The sequence below is a fragment of the Protopterus annectens genome, chromosome 6.part0 (genome assembly GCF_019279795.1).
Source record: "Protopterus annectens isolate FY-2018-M chromosome 6.part0, PAN1.0, whole genome shotgun sequence".
Classification (NCBI taxonomy): domain Eukaryota; kingdom Metazoa; phylum Chordata; order Ceratodontiformes; family Protopteridae; genus Protopterus; species Protopterus annectens.
Genome location: NC_056737.1, coordinates 341,621,116 through 341,643,619, shown reverse-complemented (window position 1 = coordinate 341,643,619; position 22,504 = coordinate 341,621,116). Strand labels below are relative to the sequence as shown.

The 22,504-nt window shown below is 40.0% G+C and overlaps 1 protein-coding gene across 1 annotated transcript in view; it reads right to left on the bottom strand.

Moving 5' to 3' along the window:
- Window positions 1-488: 488 nt before the first annotated feature.
- The window catches only part of LOC122804310 (galactocerebrosidase-like), a 553,356-nt gene continuing 531,340 nt past the window's right edge, over window positions 489-22,504 (bottom strand). The window contains exons 16-17 of the mRNA XM_044074101.1: window positions 15,354-15,430; window positions 489-1,857 (exon numbers count right to left, since the gene is read on the bottom strand). Of these exons, the coding sequence (XP_043930036.1) occupies window positions 1,714-1,857; window positions 15,354-15,430 (221 nt within the window). The 3' untranslated portion in view covers window positions 489-1,713. The remainder of the gene's footprint in view (window positions 1,858-15,353; window positions 15,431-22,504) is intronic.

Genomic DNA, 22,504 nt, shown 5'->3' with positions numbered 1-22,504 from the left:
AGTTAATTGTATCACGGAATGCACAGTCTGACTAAATTCAAAGCTGACCAAATGTACTGCAGCCAGGTTGATTCCACAATCAGTCATAATACAAACCAAGGAAATGGACCAGACACTAGACATGTTTTAAAAGAAACCACACATTAAATGCAATGTAGCAGTTAGTGATATTATACATTTTTCCACAATACATGCCACAAATGCGGCCTGGCATGACGTGTCCAAATAGCCTTACAGCAAGGAAGATATCTTGAAGTGGGAAGGAAAGAGAATAGCCTCTTTTATCAAACAACTGACTAGATAATTAAAGTCTAATAGTCCTTTCAGCTTTTCCCGGTTAGGGGTCGCCACAGCGGAACTCCGGTCCGCTAATTATTGGCAGTAGATTTTTTACGGGTGCTGAGGTGCCAGCTCGACGCCCAACCTTCAACGAAGGCACGCCCATTCTACGCATGTCTTTCGAATGCCACTTGCCTGCGGGGAGGACATGCAGAATCCACACAGAAGGTGTTCCAGCCGGGAATCGAATGGTAGAACCTCTTGCTGTGAGGCAACAACGCTACCACTGCACCACCACGGCTTATAGATAATTAAAGTCCAATACTCCCTTTTAAATCTGTTTCTGGGATATTCCCAGGATGCACCAAGGCTTAGAAATTTGCCAAACATTTTAGAGAGTCTCTGATTAGAAATCATGTTAAGCACTAGAACCAATCATCAAGAAAGGTACATAAATTAGTTATCATTAACAGTTGCACAAATAAGCACCTCAAACTGCACAACTTGTGGAAAACGATGCACCTTACGGCTCCAGAAACAGAATAGCACAGTCATAAGTGCATATTATATTTACTACTGTGCTATTCTCTTTTTGGAACCATATGCTGCATTGTTTTCCACAAGCTGTGCAGTGGGAGGCACTTATATCTGCAACTATTAGTGGTTCTAGGTTGTTTATTTGCGCAAAACTGCTTTTGCTTGTTGTTATACGTACATTAGTTATGCTAACTCTGAGATATTTACTATCTCTGTTTTTATTCAAGTTAGTTTTAATACATCAATTAGAAAATATTTAGCTGCCATTAAAAATATTTATACTCTTCCCAAATTATCAAGTGCTTTTTACTACCTTTTCCTACACTGAACAAAAACAAAACTTAGTACCCGGTCTTGGACTCCAGCAGGATAGGATAAGTAAAGGAGACAAGTGAAAACAAATAGTTTATAAGGAGATGGTAAACTTCCTTAATAGTAATGTTCAGTTACCAACTGGGGCAAAACAGACCCAGCAGGGCTGTATAGTCTTGTGTATCCTGTTAATTTTAAAAAATGAAAGTGACCTTTCATGGTTAGAATTTAACACTATTCACTAATCCTGTTCACAGGATGACAAGTCACTTTGCTTCTTGTCGGCAGCCCACTTATTTGCACGTTTACTGATGGCAGAAAGACAATCTGCCTTGAATTTTCTTTCCAAACCAAATGCTTGTTCAGAAGGAATGGTTAACTGGGACTAAGAAAGTCAACAATAAAGTGAAGTGAGAAAAATAAGTGAGGTGCTTGTAGATATGATGTAACATTCCATTTTGCTTTCATGCTTCAGTACTCAGAAGTTGCAGTACTTACACTTCTCTTAATGCATTCTTATTAAGCTTTGTAGTATTTTGTCAACACCTTACTCTTCTTTAGCAATGCCACCTTAATTTGAACAAATTACTCTGCAGTAACAAAGAAGTTATCAAACTGAGCTAATTCAAATGACAGTGTTCCAATTGCTGCCCAGCCACTGGTTGGTCTATTTATAGTAACATCTTTCCAGAGAAGGTAGCCATTCAGTAGTCCTGACGCAGAATTATCCTACAGAATACAAAAGTAATAAAGCTGAAAATGAGTTTAAAAACAGACTTTGACAGAGTATACAAAAGTAATACAGCTTTCACAGCATATAACATTCTGGTGCTACTGGTTTTGTTTTGAGTCATGTATGCAATTACAAGTAACCACTGAAACGACTTAAACAGTGAATTGATGTGCCTGTTTAAAAGTTACATGAACCTATCCTGGTTATACATATATTCTAGTCTGCAATGCATGACTGATGTGCAAAGCAGTGTAGTCTTGCCACACAAGAAAATACATTACTATAAACAAAATATAACCTCAAATATAAATGCATTTAAAGTACACATTTCTGTTTTAACAAAGTAGAACTTGAAGTAAAAATAAACCTTAACTGTGCAAAATTTAACTTACTGATATGAACAATGCTAACTTTTGGAACTGATTAAAGCAACTCCCTGCAGACAGGGAAAATACCATTAAGATTACACTGAAATAATACTGATCACAGAATATCCTCAGCAATTCTAGCTTCTTGAATAGGTAACAGTCAGAGTTCTCTCCAAAAGAGTCTTGAGTGCTGTGTTTTATAAATTTAGTAGTATACTTAACTTTTTTTTTGCATTTTGCAGTATTTAACTTGCTCAAAAAAACAGTCCATAAAAAAACCTGATTAATCATTTTAGTAATGGAACATACACACAGATCTGTGAATGTGTAATTTACATCTACTCATCTAACTGTCAAGAATAACTTGTGATCAAAGTCATGGAAAGAGGCAGTCTTGTAAGGCAAAAATGAAGTCTGAATATGTAGAGCTGTTGACCATTATGTGAGAATGTGTTTTGAATGAAAAAAAAATGCAGAAACAGAATATTAATGTTCTGGAGACTATCAGTGATGTAAAAGCAGAAATGTTTGTAATTACAACATAACTGCAACTTAGAGATGCTGTGCAAGGAAAAAGTAGTGTGTGTGTGTGTGTGTGTGTGTAACAAAGTCATGTGACAAAAATGCTGAAAAGGACAGGCAGAAAGTTTTTCAAGAAGTCTGGATTGTAAAGTTTACCTACGAGTGGCTGAAGCAACCTTTTTCAACTCTCAGTTTTAAAAGATAAATTCCAAACACATTAAGTTGAAAACCCTAAAAAGTATATATCTGTAGACTGAATGGCCTGGTTGCTGAAGGCACACCTAGCACAATAATGAGTCTCCCATTAGTGTGAGCTCCTCCCCTTACTCATAACCCACTGCTCTAGCTAGCTTCTCCAGGATGAGTGGCACCATCAGACATTAGCTAATGTAAACAGAAACTGAATACTGAAGACTATTACCAAAATTAAAATAAATAATTTAGTCCTCAGGTAACTAAACTGAAGGCCTCTGGTGCTCCTCCAGAGTTTTTCAGAAAGGAAAAATTCAGGGAGGATTGGTGGCAGGTTGTTTACAGTGTATGCACACAGAACAACTAAATCTATCACTCTGAAAAGCACATCATTTTGTATTTAACATGGTCCTGCCCATACACTATAAATGGATGGACAGAATCCCCAGCAAACCTTGGGTGGAATTATAACAAAATCTCTGAGGACAAAGGCTCCAAAGGAAGCTCTAGACCTGGACAAAATATTCAAACTGTAGTACTTGGCAAAGGTATATAATGAAGGCCACATAGCCATTACACAAATTTCATCTAGGGGAAGGTTCCCAAGGAAGATGATGATGGTAGCATGAGCCCTGGCAAAGTGTGCTCTAGGTTTATACAGTAACAATGTATGGCTGGTGGAATAACGGAAAATTGTACAGTCTGACAGCCATTTCAAGAGTTTAGTCAACGTTTGACCTTTCTTAGTTTAGTAAAATAATACAAACAACTGGTCATCTTTTCTGAATCCCTTCATTCTTTCCAAATAAAATCTAAATAATCAGGATACATCCAAGTAGTGTAACCTGTATTGTCAACAACAAAATGTTTGTGTAGTGGAATATACTATTTTTAAGCTCTTTCGTTCTTTTTAATAAATACAACTTCATCAGAAAAATTAGTAACTTTACTTTTTCACTTATTAAATGCATTATATTATTATCACACAACTTGTATTGTCCATTAAAAACAGCTTATATTAATGTAATTAAAATTGCATACTTCAACAGAATTTAAAGGTCCATTATGCTTTAAACTGTCGCAATTCAAAAAAAATAAACATACTATACAAATGAGTATATATGTATATAATACTATAGGACACACAATATAAATCTTAAAACTACAATAAAAACTATCTTAAACTATGAATGTTTGTGTTTAATGTTTATAATCTCTAAGCCATAAGGAAGCATTTTATACTGATATGGTCATTAAGGCCAGGTTCTTTGTAGATAACTTTATCTGCCACTCTGTTTCTTTACACTCGACATGTACATTATGGTTACCCCCAAATTCTTCTCTGTTCACATAATCAATAACTACAAACTTAAACTTCTTAAAATCTTTACATAGTTCTGAATGTTTTGCCAAAGAATTGCTCTGATCTCCATTTTTAATAGCCATTGTATGTTCATAGGTTCTTTCCCACAATTTTCTCATGGTTTTACCCACAAAGTAACTACCGCACGTTTCACAAATTGCTATATAAACTACTCCACTGGAGTTACAGTCAAAACTGTCATTTGCCCAGATCTGTTTGTTTATACCTTTAATAAATACATTAGAGGAATCTCTTATAAATCTACACTATTTATAATTGTTGCATCTGTAAGTTCCTAATAATGTAATGCTTTTGCTTAGGATCATAGGAAATTACTAGGCTATTGGCCCTGTGACCCTTACAAGCCTAGCTAAAAATGTATCCCATGTTCTGTAGCACCTGATTCCCCTGTCCAGCAGGGACACAGGTGGAATCCCAGGGGTGTATTTTCTGTTCCCCATCCAATTATCCAGGTTGTGCTTAAAAAGGGTTAACGAGGTACTCTGCTTGAGGTGGAGTGGGAGTCTATTCCACAGAAGGGGGAGTCTCTGGGGCACAAATCTGTCCCACCAAGTCCTATTGATGTCACAGACCAGGTTGAGGTCGTGAATGTGGGTTACTCGAGTGGAGCTAGACTTGCAGATATGCAGCAGTCCCATCAAGGTGGGGTCTGAGCATGCTTTGTATGCCAGACGGAGGTCATCTCTGAGTAGAGGTATAGGGCTTTTAGCCTATCTGTGTAGGTAGATGTTTGAGGCCCTTGATTCTGGTGAGCAATCTCTGTGGTCTCTCCTGCTGCTGCATGTGCTTTGTGAGGTACATGACAAAAGGGGCACTGTACTCAATAATGGGTCTTATAAGGGAAGAATATATTTCTTCTATTACTGTTTCTAAAACAGACTTCAAGTTGTTCATATGTGTTTATTAGGCTAACAACCACAAGGGCCTTTTTAAGCCATGACATGCATCCTAAATATCTGACATGTTCTGGTACCCTTGATAAGTATAAGCAGGGGCCTGGGAGATGAACCATTTACAGGTTGCCTGTATCCACTGGAGACATAAGTGCCAAGCCAGGGATGAATTTCCTGCTCCCCCATCCAAATGTCCAAGTTACACTAGAATTGGGTTACAGAAGAACTCTGCTTCACATGGATGGGGAGCCTGTTCCAAAGATGGGGTAGTCTCTGGAATACATACCTGTCCCTCCATCAAGTCCTATTTATATCCCTGGCAAGGTTTAAATCTTTAAAACAGGCACGTCTAGTGCCGTTTCTTTTGCTGATATCCAGGAGGTCCATCAGAGTGGTGTCTGACAATACCCTGTATGCCAGGCATAGATCACCCCTCAACAGCCTGTAGGAGACAGAACACAGGGAGAGGGCCTTGAGGTGGTCTGTATAGGACATTTTACTTACGCCCTGCATTCTTTTAGTGGAGGAACCTCTGTGGATGTTCCATTTTCAAGATATGCCTGATTAGGTAGAAGCCAAAGGGGGAACTGTACTCAACGACAGCTCTGATGAATGCCAAATACAGTGGAACAATGACTTCCTTGGACCTAGACGCCATACCTTTGTGTATAAGCTGCACAACACAGAATGATTTCCTCACTACTGCAGACATGTGATGGTCAAAGGCTAGATTACCATCTATGATGTCCCCAAGTGCCTGACTATTGGGTCAGCACTAAGGGGTGTGTTGTCAGTGTGATAGTTAGCTTGGATGGATGACTTCCTGAAGGATACTATTGTGCATTTCTTGCCATTTAGTTTAAGTCTATGGCTCTGACAACAGTTGTTTGCCTATGTCAACCCTTCCTGGAGAACATTTCTGTAGTTGTGGGATTCAATGACAGCTCCTAAGTTTTTATCATCTGCAAATTTAATCAGCCAGAGACCACTGACATAGGTCTTGACTTCAGATAAGTAAATTCCAAAAAGGAGTGGTCCAAGGACTGATCCCGAGGACTCCACTTGTGAGTGGACTCTTTGTAGATGTGCACCTCCCAGTTTTCAGTTCCTGAGTCCTGTCTGTGAGCCAGCTGGCTATCCACCAAGTGACATACGGGTCTGTACCTAACATTTTGAGTTTGTCAACAATGTCCAAGTGGGGTATTGTGTTAAATGACTTATCCAGGTCACGGTAGGTAGTGTAAACCATTTTGTCCTCATCAGTTGCTTTGGTGGTGATCTCAAACAAGTCCACCAGGCTGAGTAGGCATGACCTACCCTTGACAAAACAAAACTGGGGTGGGTCCAGTGGCTGGAGATTTACATATATTGATCATTTCCATGGCTTTACATATAAGACTAGTAAGACTTACGGGTTTGTAGTTTTCAGGGTCTGTAGATGGCCCATCTTTGTGCAGGGGGAAGACTGCTGCTGTTCTCCTTTCATGAGGCATGGAGCTTGTTTGAAGGCTACAGTAAAATAGCAATTCCAGAGGGCCTGATAGGTCATATTTCATGCTATTTAGAAGTCATTCTGGGACACTGTCTGAGCCCACTGATGCAGTGTCCCGAAAGCATTAAAGACCTCTTCCCTAATGACAGCAGGAGTGGTATTTGAAGGTAATTCCTGAGGGAAGGTTGAGGAGGAGAAAGGGGTACTGATGGAACTGAATTTGTCGGTCAGTAGGTTTGCTATATCTTCTGTCTCAGTTAAGTGGCTCCATTTACAATGAGCTCTGCACACAACTGTTTATTGCCTTTGAGGTTACAGACATAGCTTAAGAATGTCTTGTGGTCGTCCTTGGCCTGGGAGGCCAAATTTACCTCTAATTTAGCTTTGGTAGACTTTGCCTTCTGAGTTGTTTGTTTAGTTTGATGACAGCACTTTTATCCTGCTCCTCCTAATTTTTGCCACAATTTTCTTCCTTCTGTTATACAGCTTATTGATTTTTGTGACTTCACCAGGATGGCTTGTTTTTTTTTATTTAGTTCTGTACTTCTTCCTGGTAGGTACAGCTGCCTCTTTGCATTTATTAACATATATGCCTGTATATGGTTTCTGTAAACAGTTCTGCAGAGGCAGCAGTGTTCTCAGGATTAATGTGGGCTTCAAATTTTGCCAGGTTTGTATGTTAATAGAGGTCTATCACCTAAAATTTCACTAGGTCTTCACTAACTTGTAAAATGTTCCAGTTTCCAACTAATATATCTTTGATTTCTTTCATGTCTACAGAAATTGGAACTGGAAAAGATGTACAAAATGTTCCTTCACAGATTATAAATGTTAAACACAAACATTTCAAAATTTATAAAGTTTAAGACCGTTTATTTATTTGATTTATATGGTGCATCTTACAGTATTATATTCATATGTACACATTTTATAGTATGTTCATCTATTTTTTGAATTGTGATATCAGTTTAAAACATTTGTCTTTTGACTTTTCCCAGTTAGGGGTCACCACAGCGGAACACCCGTCCGCTAATGATTGGCATTTTTACGGTGCTGAGTTGCCAGCCCGACACACAACCTTCAAAGAAGGCACGCCCATTCACGCACACACCTACCTGCATGTCTTTAACGTCACTCGACCCCAGGGAGGACATGCAGACTCCACACAGAAGGTGCTCCAGTCGAGAATCGAATGGGAGAACCTCTTGCTGTGAGGCGACAACACTAACCGCTGCACCACCGTGCGGACCTTTAAATTCTGTTGAAGTGTGCATTTTTAATTATATTAATAGAAGCTACTTTTAATGGATAGTAGCAGTCATGTGATAATAAAGTAATACATTTAAGAAGTGAAAAAGTAAGGTACTATTTTTCTGATGAAGTTCTGTGTATTAAAAAGAACCAAAGCATTTAAAAATAATTATTGAGTTTGTTCTTTTCTACATTCCACTACACAAGTGTTTCCATTACTTTTGTTGAAGTTAAGCTTTCTTATACGTTCGAGTTCTGCTGTTGTTCTGTTTAATCATTATTCTCCCTTATTGGCATATCTCAGAAAGATGGCCATTATATAGGCTAAGGTTGCACTGGGTTGGAACCTGGGGCATACAAGAAGGATTAATTCAGAAGGTAACCCTCTCCTGATGGAAAATATATACAAATTTAAACAGGGCATGCAGTTTCTAAATAATTCTAGCAGATGTAAGAGCCACTAAAAATAGGATCTTCGAAGACGGGAGCTTGAGTTCAGTTGTGTGAGCAGCTTCAAAGGGAAGTAAATTAAGCTTCTCCAGGATAAGCGGTCTAATGTGGAAACTCCTTTTAGGAAGGTATAGACTGTGAGAAGCTAGACAGAATAATACACAACCTTGAAGTAAGGATGACATGGCACCTTAATGGACTTTAGAATAAGTGGTCTGGAATGGAAGTGTCAATAGAAAGGATAAGACATCAGAGACTGGAGCTGAAAAGGGGTCTACTCCTTGCCTGATTGTCCATAATGAAAATTTCAACTTTTCACTTCGAAAAATCTTCATGGTGGAATGTTTTTGGGAAGATGTAAGATATTAGAAGTGGAGAAACCAAGAGCATAATCATAGGGGGTGTATGCCCAGGTGGTACCGACTGGATGGGTGTGACAACAGCTGTGGGTGCCTGAGGCAGATGGAGATGTTTCCTTCTCAAGTAAGTCAAAAGTAGTTGAAACGAAATCTTGTGAGACCAAAATGGGCAACAAGAATCACCTTGTCTTTCAAAAGAAATCTTGGCATGAGTGGAACTGGGAGAGAGGCACAGAGGAATCTGTTGAGTCAACTGTACACCAATGCATCTTTTGGGGAGTATTCCCCGTAAGGGATGATGGAAAAAAAGCTGCTGCATTGAGTACTGAAGGGTGAAGCACAGAGATCATAGAAAGGCTTCCCCATCTGTGAAAAATCTTTAGGGTTATTAATTTGTCAAGAGTCTATTCATGTGGGAGTAATATCTGCCTGCTCAAGCAATCTGCAGTGAAGCTGGTTGTCTCTAGGATTTGAGTTGCTATCAGAAAGTATTGAAGATATGGCTCATTCCCACATCCTCTTGGCTTCTCAGCAGAGTAGGTAGGACTGTGTTCCATTCTACCTGTTAATGTGCCATACCAATACAATATTGTCTGAGTAAACAGATACTGCTTCTTATGGAGAAATCTCTGCTATGCTATGACGGTTGCTCACATATCCAATACATTTGTATGCAATTAGGCCTCTTAGTAATGCCCCCCACCCCAGAGTGGATAAATCCATGATTAGGGGCTAAAGTAAAGGAACATCCTGCATTGAGGTTTTCTGGATGTGTCAACCAAGACAGAAAATTTAAACACAACTTTGAGAGCTTTATAGTCTATGTCATAGGTTCTGCTGTTTGACACCATTGGCCTTTTGGTTTCAGGTAAAGTATTCTCATGTGAAATGGCTTAGATTATGGCTATAATTAGCACAAGACCTCTAACAACTCTGGTTGCATCTGTTTTCAGATGGTGACAGACTATCCATGGCCTAAACTATAGATGATGCTGTCCTCCAGTAAAATGACATCAAATAACACCTGATTAAGATCAGAATTTGGGAGGGATGGATTTGAGACTTTGGTTGTATCTTTTTTCTCTTTTATGGCAGCAACAATGAGCCAGTCATCTAAACAAGGAAAGATTTTTATTCCTAACAGTCGCATCTGGACAGCAACTAAAGTCATGCACTTGGGGAGTTGGGCTGAGTGACACCAAAGGGAAAGGTTCTGAACTGGAAGACTGTCTTCCACCTGAAAGCACAGGAATTCCCTGTGATGGTAGACTTCCTTGAGATCAAAAGAGTACATCTAAGCTCCTGTTTAGAAAAAAAGTTAGAATAGATTGCATAACCATCATCTGTAAGGGTTTTTCCTTTGCATATTGATTTGCATACTGATTCAGACAGTTGAGTTTTAGAATTAGTCTGAGGTCCTGTACCTTTCTGGACACCAAGAAAATGTGAGTAAAATTTGCATTCTCTTTGCTCTAGTGGGACATCTTGGACAGCTCTTTTGAACAGAAGGTTTTGAACCCTGTGTTGGGGTAGAACAATAGATGTTTTAGAGGGATGAAAAGTGGAGTTGTAAAGTTTCTGGATATAATCTCCCTGACGCAGCTGTGTTGTGTAATGGTCCATTGACTGCCTCAAGTAGGACAGTCAAGCAACTGCCCAGGGTTCATGCTATCTAGTCCTAGAAGAGGGACTGTGGAGCCTTAGCTGATGCAGTCCAACTCTGCCTCGAGGGCAGTGGCTATTGGAGAAGTTGCCCCTACCTTGGGAGCATCTGTCAAAATGTTGCTGTGACTTCCTAAACCAAATGTTCTTAGCTTCTTTTTGATTACTCTGAAATGACATTTGAGAAGCACAGAATTTTACCCCATTAGCTCTCTTGCAAACAGTGCCTCAGCTTCTCTTATTTTTTGCCCAAATAAAAAGATTCCATCAGAGTCATTCACAAAGGCTAAGTGTTTTCCAAACCTGGTCAACTGCAGTCAGTCCTGGCATGCCAAAGCAATGCCTGAATGTATAAAATGAGGTGCTCCACCTGTTGCATTGTGAAGATGATGCTTGGAGAGTGAAGAGATGGAACGTATGGCTGCCACCCGAGACACTAACTGTCTATGAACATCTCAGTTGGGCAACAGCTTCAGAGTCTCTAAGGTCTTATCAATTAGTTCCCACTGAAACTTTACCACATATGTCAAGTAAATCATCACCCTGATGGAGAAAGTACTGGACACAGATGTACTTTCCTATCCCATCTTTCTAGAGTCTTTGTTCACGGAATGAATAGCCTGGACTTCTTCTGGAGCTTCTAATCTGATGGCTGTTGACATCACAAGAGAGTTCCAAGTGTCCTCTTACTCTAGTGTGGTCTAACCTTGCTGGTCCGCAACACATTGGGTATGAACTACACTGCATGAGTCTCCCTCCAAGCCTTTGTATAAATCATATCACATGACTTATTGAGGGACCATCCAGGTCTCTGGGAGGGAAGATGTATAGGCTTCCTACAGGATTTCTTCCCCCCGCAAGGTGGGGTCAATTGGCCATGATCACTCTATCACATCATCTCTTAAGATCTCTCTAAATCTGAGCCCCTCTGGAGTGGACTAGGAGGAATTCTCCCATTCATCAAGATCCATGTCTGGAAAGGGAGATTCTGATGGGGAGTTGATGTGCTTCCCCTTGGAAGATTTGTGAATAGTCATCCAAACTTCCTTGAGAAGACTGGTCTAGCTGATCTTAAGTACTGGTACAGAAAGATAGATCAATGGCCAGTATGTCCAATACTGAAGGTGTATAGGGGCAGGACTGGTGCAGCAGGTGACTATATCAGTTGATAGATCATTGATGAATTCCTCAATGCTGTATGACTCACAGTGGTGCCCAAAGCTGAAACCACTGGCACTAACCACGTTGTCTGTACCACCAAAATGGGTTACCTATCATTACTGACTGCCCGAGTAGATGACACTGGTGACAAAGCTACCAGTGCAGGCTTTGACACTGAAGTGGCCAATAGGTTTGAGACCAACAACTCTTAGTGTGTCAAAGCCAATCCAGTCGGGCATAATGGAGGTCAGTGTCTAAACATCCACTGGCAGCAAGGGCATAGGCACAGCGGAAGGTAAATGCAGGGGTGCCAAGGACATCAGCAAAGGTTTTTAAGCTGATTCTAATATTCCCAGTGCCGGAACCAGGCCTGGAGTATGAACCAAAGCAGTGGGCCTTGGATGTTTCCTGTTGCTGCCTTAAACACACTTGTAGTTTTCTTATTTGGAAGAAAGAATAGTTGTGTAGAATCTTACCTTAACCATAGATGTCCTTCTCTTCTATATGCTGCAGTATTCATAACAAAGGGAGTCTGCCTCCAGCTGACTTGTACATCTGGCCAGTATGCACATCATTCAGTGTACATCGGTCATAAAGAAACATCTGGTATAAAGAGGACATCGGCACATACCTACCTCAGAACTGAATGCCACAAAGCACCAGCCTGATAAAAGTGAGCAACACGTAACCAGGGATCAGGCAAGCAACAGGGGGGAAGGCGGGGGGGGAGCAATACTGCAGCATATAGAAGTGAAGGACAGCTATGGTTATGGTAAGATTTTACACAACTATTCTATGTCCTATTCATATGCTGCAGTACTCGTTACATGAGGCAAAATGCCAAAGCCTATGCAAAGGAGGAATTGGGAGGAGAACATTTTCCACAAAGCCATGGAGAATAGCTCTGGCAACCTGTTCTGGACTTGCAAATAACATCCAATTTGTAGTGCTTGGGGAAGGTATGAACAGAGGACCAGGTAGCTGCCTCCAGGATATAAGCTGTATCCAATCCTTTAAAGAAGGCCGCAGAAGAGGACACACCCATAGTAGAGTGTGCCCTTACAGGGGAAGACAGGTCCTTTTCGTTGGCTGAGTAGCAGAAAGAATTGGCTTTAGAAGTCCAAGAAGAAATAGTTTGCTTGGAATCAGGTTGGCCCAGAGCTCTTCGGTGATAGGAGACAAACACTATCAGACTTATGGATGAGCTTGGTTTTGCACAAATAGTATCTGGGTTGTCTGTGAACATCCAATGTGTAGAGAATCCTCTCACTGGAGGACTGGGGAAAAGGCAAGAAGGTAGGGAGATAGCCTGATTCAAGGATAACTCATTTACCACCTTGGGCATGAAGGATGGGTTAGTCCAAAGAGAAACGTTGTCCCTATGAAAGACAGTGAAGGGAGATGAGGCTATGAGGGCTTGCAGCTCAAAAACCCTTCTGGCAGAGGTAAAAGCACTAGGAGAACCGTTTTCCATGTGCATTGTTGCAGGGAAGATGACATTACTGGTCCGAAGGTGGCTAGGATAAGTTTGTCCAGGACAAAACTGAGATCCCAAGGAGGAGGCACTGGTTTCCTTGGTGGTCTAATGTGAAGGATGCCTTTTAGAAACAGCTTGACCTGGAAGCCAAGGGAGGAGACATAGGTAAGCATGCTAAAATGGCAGACAGATGTGCCTTGACAGAGGAATATGACAAGCCACTCTTCATTAATTTACACAGGTAAGACAAAACCACTGGCACCTCTACAGACAGTGTTTGCAAATGTTTCTTATGACACCAGAAGGAAAACCTCTTCCATTTGGAGACAAAGGATTTCCTAGTAGTGGGTTTTCTGGCCTCCTGCAGAACTTGTAGCACATCCTCAGTGTAAAGGTGTCTAAAGGGAATCAAAGCCCTATCACCCACAGAGTCAAGTTTAGGGACGACATCTGTGGATGTACTAGAGTTCCCTTGTCCTGTGTGAGTCAGTTCATCCTGAGGGGTAACTTGTGGTAATTGCCTTTGGCTAAATGTAGAAGAAGGGAGAACCAATGCTGTCTTGGCCAAAAGGGGACCACCAGCAAGATTTCGGGTTGTTCCTGCTGAATTTTCAGCAGAACCTTCTGAATGAGTGGGAAGGGGGGAGGGATGCGTACAGAAACACCCCCTTCCATGGAAAGGATAGAGTGTCTACCTTCCATGCTGCAGGATGTGGAATCCTGGCACAATACTTGGGAAACTGTCTTTATGGAGGAGGCAAAAAGATCTGTCTGAGGGACACCTCATCAATGGACAAGGTCCAGAAACTCATCCCTGTTCAACATCCACTCATAGGATTGAGTCATGGACCTGATTAGAAAGTCTGCCATCACATTCTGAGGGAATGTAAACAGCCTGGAGGGAAACCTGACTCTGCTGGGCTATGTCTCAGGCGTATAATGCCAGTCTCCAGGATATAGGACTTTGTCCCTCCCTGCTTGTTGATGTACCAGAGGACTGTGGTATTGTCTGTGAACCACCTTAGGACCACTGGTGAAATCTTGGACTTGAAGATTTGAGGGCAAGGATCAAAGCTCTCACTTCCTTTATGTTGCTATGTTCTTTTGTCTGAGGAGGGGACCACACATCCCCGTCCTTCCAGTTTCCCAGTGTTGCATCACATCCTGACGCATCCGTGCACAGATCCTGGGGGGTTGGAAGTGGTTGAAGGGGTAAGGCCTGGATTTCTGGTGAACTGGAAAATCCACCACTCATTCTTTTTGTCAAACAGGGCAGGAAGGGGACAACAAATTCCAGAGGGCGAGAGTGTTGCTACCAAACTGTTTTCAGAAACCACTGAAATTTCCTCATGAGTAGTCTAGCAAAGGGAAGCATTGGAATAGTTGAGGCCATGAACTCCAGGAGGTGCAGGAACTCCCTGGTGGTCAGGGACTGAAGTGGTATTAGGTCCTGGAAATATGAAGCGACAGGATCTTTTATGGGGGGGTACGCAAACTATCATTGTGCTTGTCAGGATCCTGAAAACTAGTTCATCATCTGCTCAACTTACTGCAGAGGTACAGTACATGCCAGAGCAGATCTAAGGATGCTGGGACAAAATTCACCCAGTTATCCTACTTCCTGGAACATATAGTCCTCTTTGTTGTAAAGACAGAAATTACATCTCAAAAATGCACTTTTATGGTGTGAAACCTACATAACGTATTGCTTTTTTCTACTGGTGATGTCTCCTTCAATGCATCTCAGTATTGCACCAGCCTGCAATTTTGCCCTCTCATCATTACCTTACATAAAGGTCTTCTTGTCAGTTCTCCACATGTACAGGACCATTTGCTATTGCCACTATTTCTGTTTCCCTTCAGCTGCAAATGTCTTTCCTGGGATTTTGTCTTTCAGATCGGTTTTACTTTGTCAGGCTCTAAATTTAAATTGCTATGTCTTTTTTAGACCATATCTTTAACTTTGCCAGGTTTGTTCTCATAGTTTTTATAACTCTGTGTCCAACAACCTTGTTTACAAAGGCATAAAAACTAACTTCTGCAGTGTTGCTGATTTACAAAGAGAAAAAGGCCATGACTACTCAAAAAGATTCTACTTTCTTGCTGTCATCTGAAGTAAATCCTTTTTACTAGGAGCACATGCTCAGACAAACCTACGTATATACAAGCTACAATTTCAAAATACTTGAGAAAATCTGACATTCAAGAAAGGTGACATCCCAGCAGAAGCGATATAACTGAACAGGTAAATTCACCATAACTTTTCTCATCTCTAACTTACCTGTATATTTAGGGTCAAGGTGTACCACGTCTGTGCTTTGGTACCAGATTTACCTTCTACCAATATAACACTTCCAGCTATAAAGAAAACAAAAAGACAATGTCTGCTAAATAATTCAGTTAAGTCTACTAGGTAGTATCTGACTTCCAAAACAAACAGAAGAAAAGTCTGTTACTTCCTCAAAGAACATCAGAAAACACTAGATAACTTGTATAATAGCAAGCATAAATCAGATGCAAAAAGTCTGGCCCTTGTCACCCACTTTATTCTACTACTACTTACCACTGCATTAAATCCTGAAGTACTAAATGTAACAGCATTATCAGTTTGAGTAAGCAGGTGTGACCTCAGTTTTTGACATTATATAACTGATTCCAGAATGAAACCCTTAACAGATAACACTACCCTTTAAAAATGGCATGCATTACAGTAATTTAATACAACAGGAAGTTATTTTGAGACACTCCTATAACAAATCAGTTGAATAATCCCTTATTGGCTTGCTCAACACAAGTTTCAAAAGTATGTTAGTGTTTTGTAATCATTTGTAATGGGCGAGATTGGCAAGCTTTTTTTTTTTTTTTAAATTCTACTGGCAACCCCTCTTAATATTGCAAAACTCTCTTCATACAAGTACAGCTAACAGTTACTAGGGCGTTACAAGGGCAGCAGCCATCCCTTTACAAACAATAACAGAAATCATTTTGACTCGATGCACAGGTTAGATATAATACATGTCCAATAAAATAAACAATTGCTGAAGGCTGCCTGTATCATTTTCTTAAACACAACCTCTATTCAGTTAACACAGTAACATAACCTTAGTTTCTTTCATCCACCCTTACATATAGCGATTAATTCATTTAATAACCAGAAACTTTGGGAGTAAGAAATTATACAATGAAGAAGATTTATTTGTCTCAGTTAGGAGTGCTTATGGCAACCTAACTCCCATATACATCTTCTGTTAGAGTCATTTACAAACTGTGTACTGGAATATCAGAAACTGAAACAGATGGAAAAACAAAAACTGGTGGATTTTGTTACCTCCCAAAACCAGCTTTCATTAGTCTTTTGAAGACAATGCAAGCAGTATGATAGGTCCTTTATTTTTTCTTTTTTAAAGTGTGGCTGTGACTTTAACTGGATGGGTTTTCTCAGTCCCACAGTTGAAAGAAAACAAAGCAAGACTCATATGAGACCTTACCACTTAAAGAACAAAAGTAATAGGGTGTGATTACCACTTAAAGAACAAAAGTAATAGGGCGTGATTACCACTTAAAGAACAAAAGTAATAGGGCGTGATTACCACTTAAAGAACAAAAGTAATAGGGCGTGATTACCACTTAAAGAACAAAAGTAATAGGGTGTGATTACCACTTAAAGAACAAAAGTAATAGGGTGTGATTACCACTTAAAGAACAAAAGTAATAGGGTGTGATTACCACTTAAAGAACAAAAGTAATAGGGTGTGATTACCACTTAAAGAACAAAAGTAATAGGGTGTGATTACCACTTAAAGAACAAAAGTAATAGGGTGTGATTACCACTTAAAGAACAAAAGTAATAGGGTGTGATTACCACTTAACTTCAATCCTACTTTCCATAACCGTTTCTCTACCTCTCTCATCCAGCCTTTATTTTTTACGGTCATTGCTAAATCAGTCTGCATATGATGCCATCAAAAGCAAAATCACCCCTATCTTCTCTTCCCATCCTGTTTCACCCAATTTACTGATATAATCCTTTGCCAGTGCATTCATCATCAGAACAAACAGCATCTCACCTAATGGACATGTTTGATTTAACCCTCTTAACTTTAACTTTCTCTGCCATCTCAGCCATTTATACTCATATAATGACTACATTTACCTTAACTACTTTCCCATTACCCCATAATTCAATTCAATGTATCCCATGCCAGCAGCATCCAATATCAAATGCTTTTGTTATGTTACAGTACCACTGTTTATTTCCCTTTTTCTCCGACTCTCACTATTAACTATATACGCCCCTTTGTTTACTAAATCTTTTAGCATTTCTTGAAATTGTTTTTCAAATTTCTCATACACAATTTATGCAATACCCCAAACCATTTGCTTCTTGTGCTGAATTATTTCATTATTTTCAACAAATTATCCAATTCTTTCCTTGCTGTCTTCTCCTCCATCCTTGATGCTTTTTTTTCTGTAAACATTTTACTTTCCAGACATTTTCTCTCACACACACACTTCCTTCAATCATATATTACAGTGGGTCCCTTTCAGATCGTCAAAACCTCAGATTATGGAAGACCACATCATCAAGATGAAAATAATGAAAACCTATTCCAGCGAAAGACCAGAGCAATGAAGATTGTCCCAGGGTAAGTAACCTGTTGGCTAACAAGGTGAACTTTGCCTTTTTCCCAACTGTAGTGAGATCTCGGAATTGGTATATTTAGTTAGGGGGAGGGTGTGGGGGGTGTAGCCCCCCTACCTGAGTGGGTTAGTGATGGTGCAATTTAGGTTTTGTGACTTTTTGGATAAGTGATTACTTACCCTGGGAAGATCTTCATTGCTCAGATCTTTTTGTTGAAATGGGTTTTCGTTATTTCCATATTTGATAATCTGGAGTTTCAACGATCTGAAGTAGACCAATGACAACACATTCCTCATTCTTTCTTTATAACATTTCCTCATTTAAATATTCTTCACTTATTTCTTCTAACAGCTCTTCACACTTCTTTAACCTCTCCCACACTTTTTTACTCTATCCTTCTAACTTTTCTTTCTACTGCTATACATTTTTATTTCTCTTTCGATACAATCCACCACTTTATCCATGATTTATAAGACATTCTCACTGTCATACTCATTATATGACATCTTTTGTTCTACCTAAAAATTCTCTTAATTCAGTTACACATCCAGTCATTGTTTTAATTCCTTTTCTCATGGTAAACAAACCACAGCCTACACTGCCAGATGACTTTATAAAGTGTTATTTTGTAGCCCTTTTCTAGTTATTCCCCCCTTACATGGTAAAAAAACTTCTTTCTCTAGCTACTGTCAGCTTTAAACATCTCGTGTCTCTCATTACCATAACATCTTGTATAATCTTTCCATTTCCTTTCCTCATATTGCAATTTAATTCACTTAAAAATGTTAAAGTCATATTTATGACCACATACTTTTTATTCCCTCATACAAACTTTACATGCTATTAATATGAACCCATTCTGTCACAATTCAGAAGTTCCTTTTCTATGCCATAGCCTGTCCCCTGTATACAGGGTTGCCAGATTTCCGACTGGCCAGGTAGGGATAAAAAAAAAAAAAAAAAAAAAGTCTTCCACAGCTTCTGTGTTTATTTTTTATTTGATTGGCCCGGGCCAATCAAAAATAAATAAACACAGACCTACTTCTGTTTAATGAGAAACATTGCAGTTCCGCATTACACAGAAGTAGCTCTGTTCTGCGATGTTTTGATTGGCCCGTATACCGGCATACAGGCCAATCAAAAATCGCTAAACACGGAGCTTCGTTTAATGTGGAACTTCCGCATTAAACACAAGAAGCTCTGTGTTTAGCGATTTTTGATTGGCCCATATGCCGGTATACGGGCCAATAAAAAAATAAATAAAAAAAACAAAGTGGAGGCTGCCTGGGATTTAAACTGGCAGGGCGGGAACTCGGGATCAGGCTGCTGATCTCGGGACAGTCCCGGACTCCCGCCCAAATAGGGATGTCTGGCAACCCTGACTGTATATTTCACTTCTTCCTCTGAACCCATTTCTAACTCACCCGTTTTCTCCCATAGCAAATCTATATTTTAACAAAATCTTACTCTTCTGCTGTACTAGTACTTCATTTTATTTTTGCTCGTCATCTTCATCCATGTCCTCCCTTGCAGTTCATCATACTTTTATTTTCCCCATGTCTTCCATAGTCATTTTCTCCCTCTCTCTCTCTTTCTACAGTTCTATTTTATATAACCACTTATTGTTATTATCTCTCACCTCTAGCTTCATTTACATTTTCTTGTACAAACCACAAGTATCCATCTTCCCTCCATTTCCTGCATTAATTTACAATTCTTTGCAAAATGTCGGCATTTTATTTTATTACAATCCTGAATAAAGTGAGATGCACCACAAAAATGTTTGGGTTTCCACAACAGTATTTAACATTTCCTTTCTATAACATTTGCAACAAGTTCTACTTTAATTTCCAAAATTCATAAAGCAATCCATGTTTCTATCTATATACATTTTCTTAATATCATACACTTTTTGGCATGGTTTAATTAAAATAAAAACACTTTAGTTCTTCTGCAGTAATAACATATGGTTTAAACTGCATAATAAGCTTCATCTGAAAGTATAATCACACCATGGAGAACAAATCCTTTTCTGTTACACTCCTTTATAAATTTTGCAGCTAAAATAAATTATTCAAAGGTTACAAAACATCTGGTTTCTTAAATGTATTAATACCCCTACATCATCTACTTTAAATAGGTTCACAAGTTGGTACTAGGCTATCAGCCCTAGGGCCTATACAAGCCTAGCCATAACAATTCCCTGGCTATTTCTTCCCACACTATTTAGTTCCCTGGACAACAATATTTTATCTATGATTTTATACCCGTCTAAACATTCCTCCTCCTTAGTCCTAATTTGCACTACTGGTCTTCCCTTTGGCCCCGTTCTTTCTAGTGCAACCTCTGTTTTGGTTGTGATTCACCCCCTCACGAGCGCCGCATAAGTTACAGTACCATCTAACTCCTTATTCCATGCCAGTTCCTTTGTGAACAGTTCTATTTTCAGTTACATTTTTGATAGCAGCCCTCTCTGAGTGCATCTCCTAAGAATCAGCTACTCCAACGACTATATCTTTGACTTTCTTTTTTTAATTCCTGACTTCTTATTAACACACAAGCCACAGTCACTTACTGATCATTCACCTTATTCTGTTTGACCGTCTTCCTGAACCTGCTTTATCCGAGAACATAAACTGTTCCACAACCTCGCCTCACAATAATTCAGCTCCATCCTCGGGCTCACCTTCATTCATCTTTATTAGGACTGTGTTCTCAAGTCCTCCTTGTGTTAATTCCCTACATTAATTTAGGTTTTCTCTTGCAGTACCACATCTGCCTCTTGCACAGCACTGGGGTTTGTGATTTCCTTGAACATAAACCTGAACAAAGCTATCAGTCATCTGGTGCCACCTAGTGTTCAACAAGAGTAGGAGAATTTCCCCGTTCTCCTGACCAAATGAATCCTAGCTCATGCGAATATCATCTTGGGTCACTCCCGAAAAGAGGGCACTGGCTTACTGAGATTAGTACAGTCAAAAAGCTATAAATGAAATAAACAAACAGGTCCAAAAGATCTTTCTATGAAAGATATTGGAGAACTGCAAGTACATTTACAGATTAATCTTTTGGCAGCAGAAAGAAAATCTTTTCCCTTTACCTAGGTATTTTCTAGGTGCCATTTTCTGATACTTGACCTCCTTCATGATATGTAGCATATCTTTAGAATAAAGGTGCCCGAAAAGAAAGTAAGGTCATGTCCTCCAAGCTGGTATACTAAGGGTGGGCAGGTTTGGGGGAATAAGGAACCACCTGCACTGCCTCAGTTCGATGACATGCTATGACAGCAGGAAAGTTTTTTTCCCCTTGGGAACTGCAAAAGGTAAAAAAGCCCAAAGCTGTCTTGGCTAAAGGGAAGCAACTGAAATCATTTCTGTACTCTCCTCCATCTTTTGAATTACCCTGGGGAAGTGGAGGGAAAGCATGGAGAAACAGACCTGTCCCATTTAGGGAGAACATATCCACTACACAGACTTGTTTGCGGGGTGCTCTGGAGCAGAATGTTTTGAATACTTTGGATGCAGTATCCAAGTCAAAGAGCCAGGAATGAAATTGAAAATGCAGTCTCTTCTATCATAAATGTCAGATACTTCTCGTGTCTCCGAATAGTGGAGAAGCAAAAACAGTCAGCCTCTGGTGCAGCACACCTGTTAATCAGGTCCAGAAATGCCTCTTTGTGTAGCATTCATTTACGTGGGTCTGCTGAGGCTCTGCTTAACAGGTCTGCATGGAGTTCATCTGCGAGGGTACAGAAGTTGCTTTCAGGACAAGTATGAGGTGCAATGCTTGCTCACAGGTCTGCATGAATAATCTGCACAGATAGTAAGAGTATGCATCACACTTGTTAATTTTCCATGTAACTGTGGAGTGATCTAAAATTATTTTCAGACCCCTGGCAACCACACTGTGTTGAACTGTCAGAGCATATGGCACAACTAGCATTTCTTTTCAGTTTATGGGCAGCTTGCCTTGAAAACTAAAATACAGGCTTCCCCATGCCTTATCTGCATCCGTACATCCCTTTATGCCCTAAATTCTGTGTGGGGAGCATAAGTGTGACATACAGTGCATACAAAATCATTAGGCTTTGGTATACTGGCCGAGCTTTAAGCTACCCTGGGTGGGAGATCCCTTCTGTCTAGAATACTGTAACAGTGATGGAGTAGGACATCTGCACTGGCAATGACTTCCTATGGAAAACGGTGCTCAACATGCTGCATGTCAGTGTTGTTTCCTGCAGTGAACTGAAGCTCATGGAGTATCACCTTAACCAACTGTAGAGGGTTGTCTGGCATTTCACTTGGTAACACTGCAGGTATATATCCAAGATGAGCCTTGGGAACACTGCAGTTAAGGCTGGAAACAGGTTTGACTTTTGCAGGCTGATGGTGAACCCTAGCCTATTCAGGCACTGCAAGGTGTAATCTAAAGTCTTTTGCCTCTTGTTTAATGACTGGGCAGTCAGCCATATAAGAGTAAATATGAATGCCCTTGAATCTGCAGTGCATTATCATTGGGGCTAGACATTTGGTATATACCCTGGGTGTAGTATCTAAATTAGGAGGTAAACTGAAAATAGAGTCTCTCCTACCAGAAACCTCAGGCACTTCCTATGTCTTTGAATACAGGGATATTCAAGGAAAAGTACAGTTTTGTACCTACCATAAATGTAGATGTTTGAGTGTAGACACTGCTGCAGTCATTACACTTGGGTTATCCTGCCGTCAGGCGGTTCCCCAGTCGGCCTGAGTTCCAAAGTCTTGGTCCGGCGTCAGTTGCCGTCACCTCTT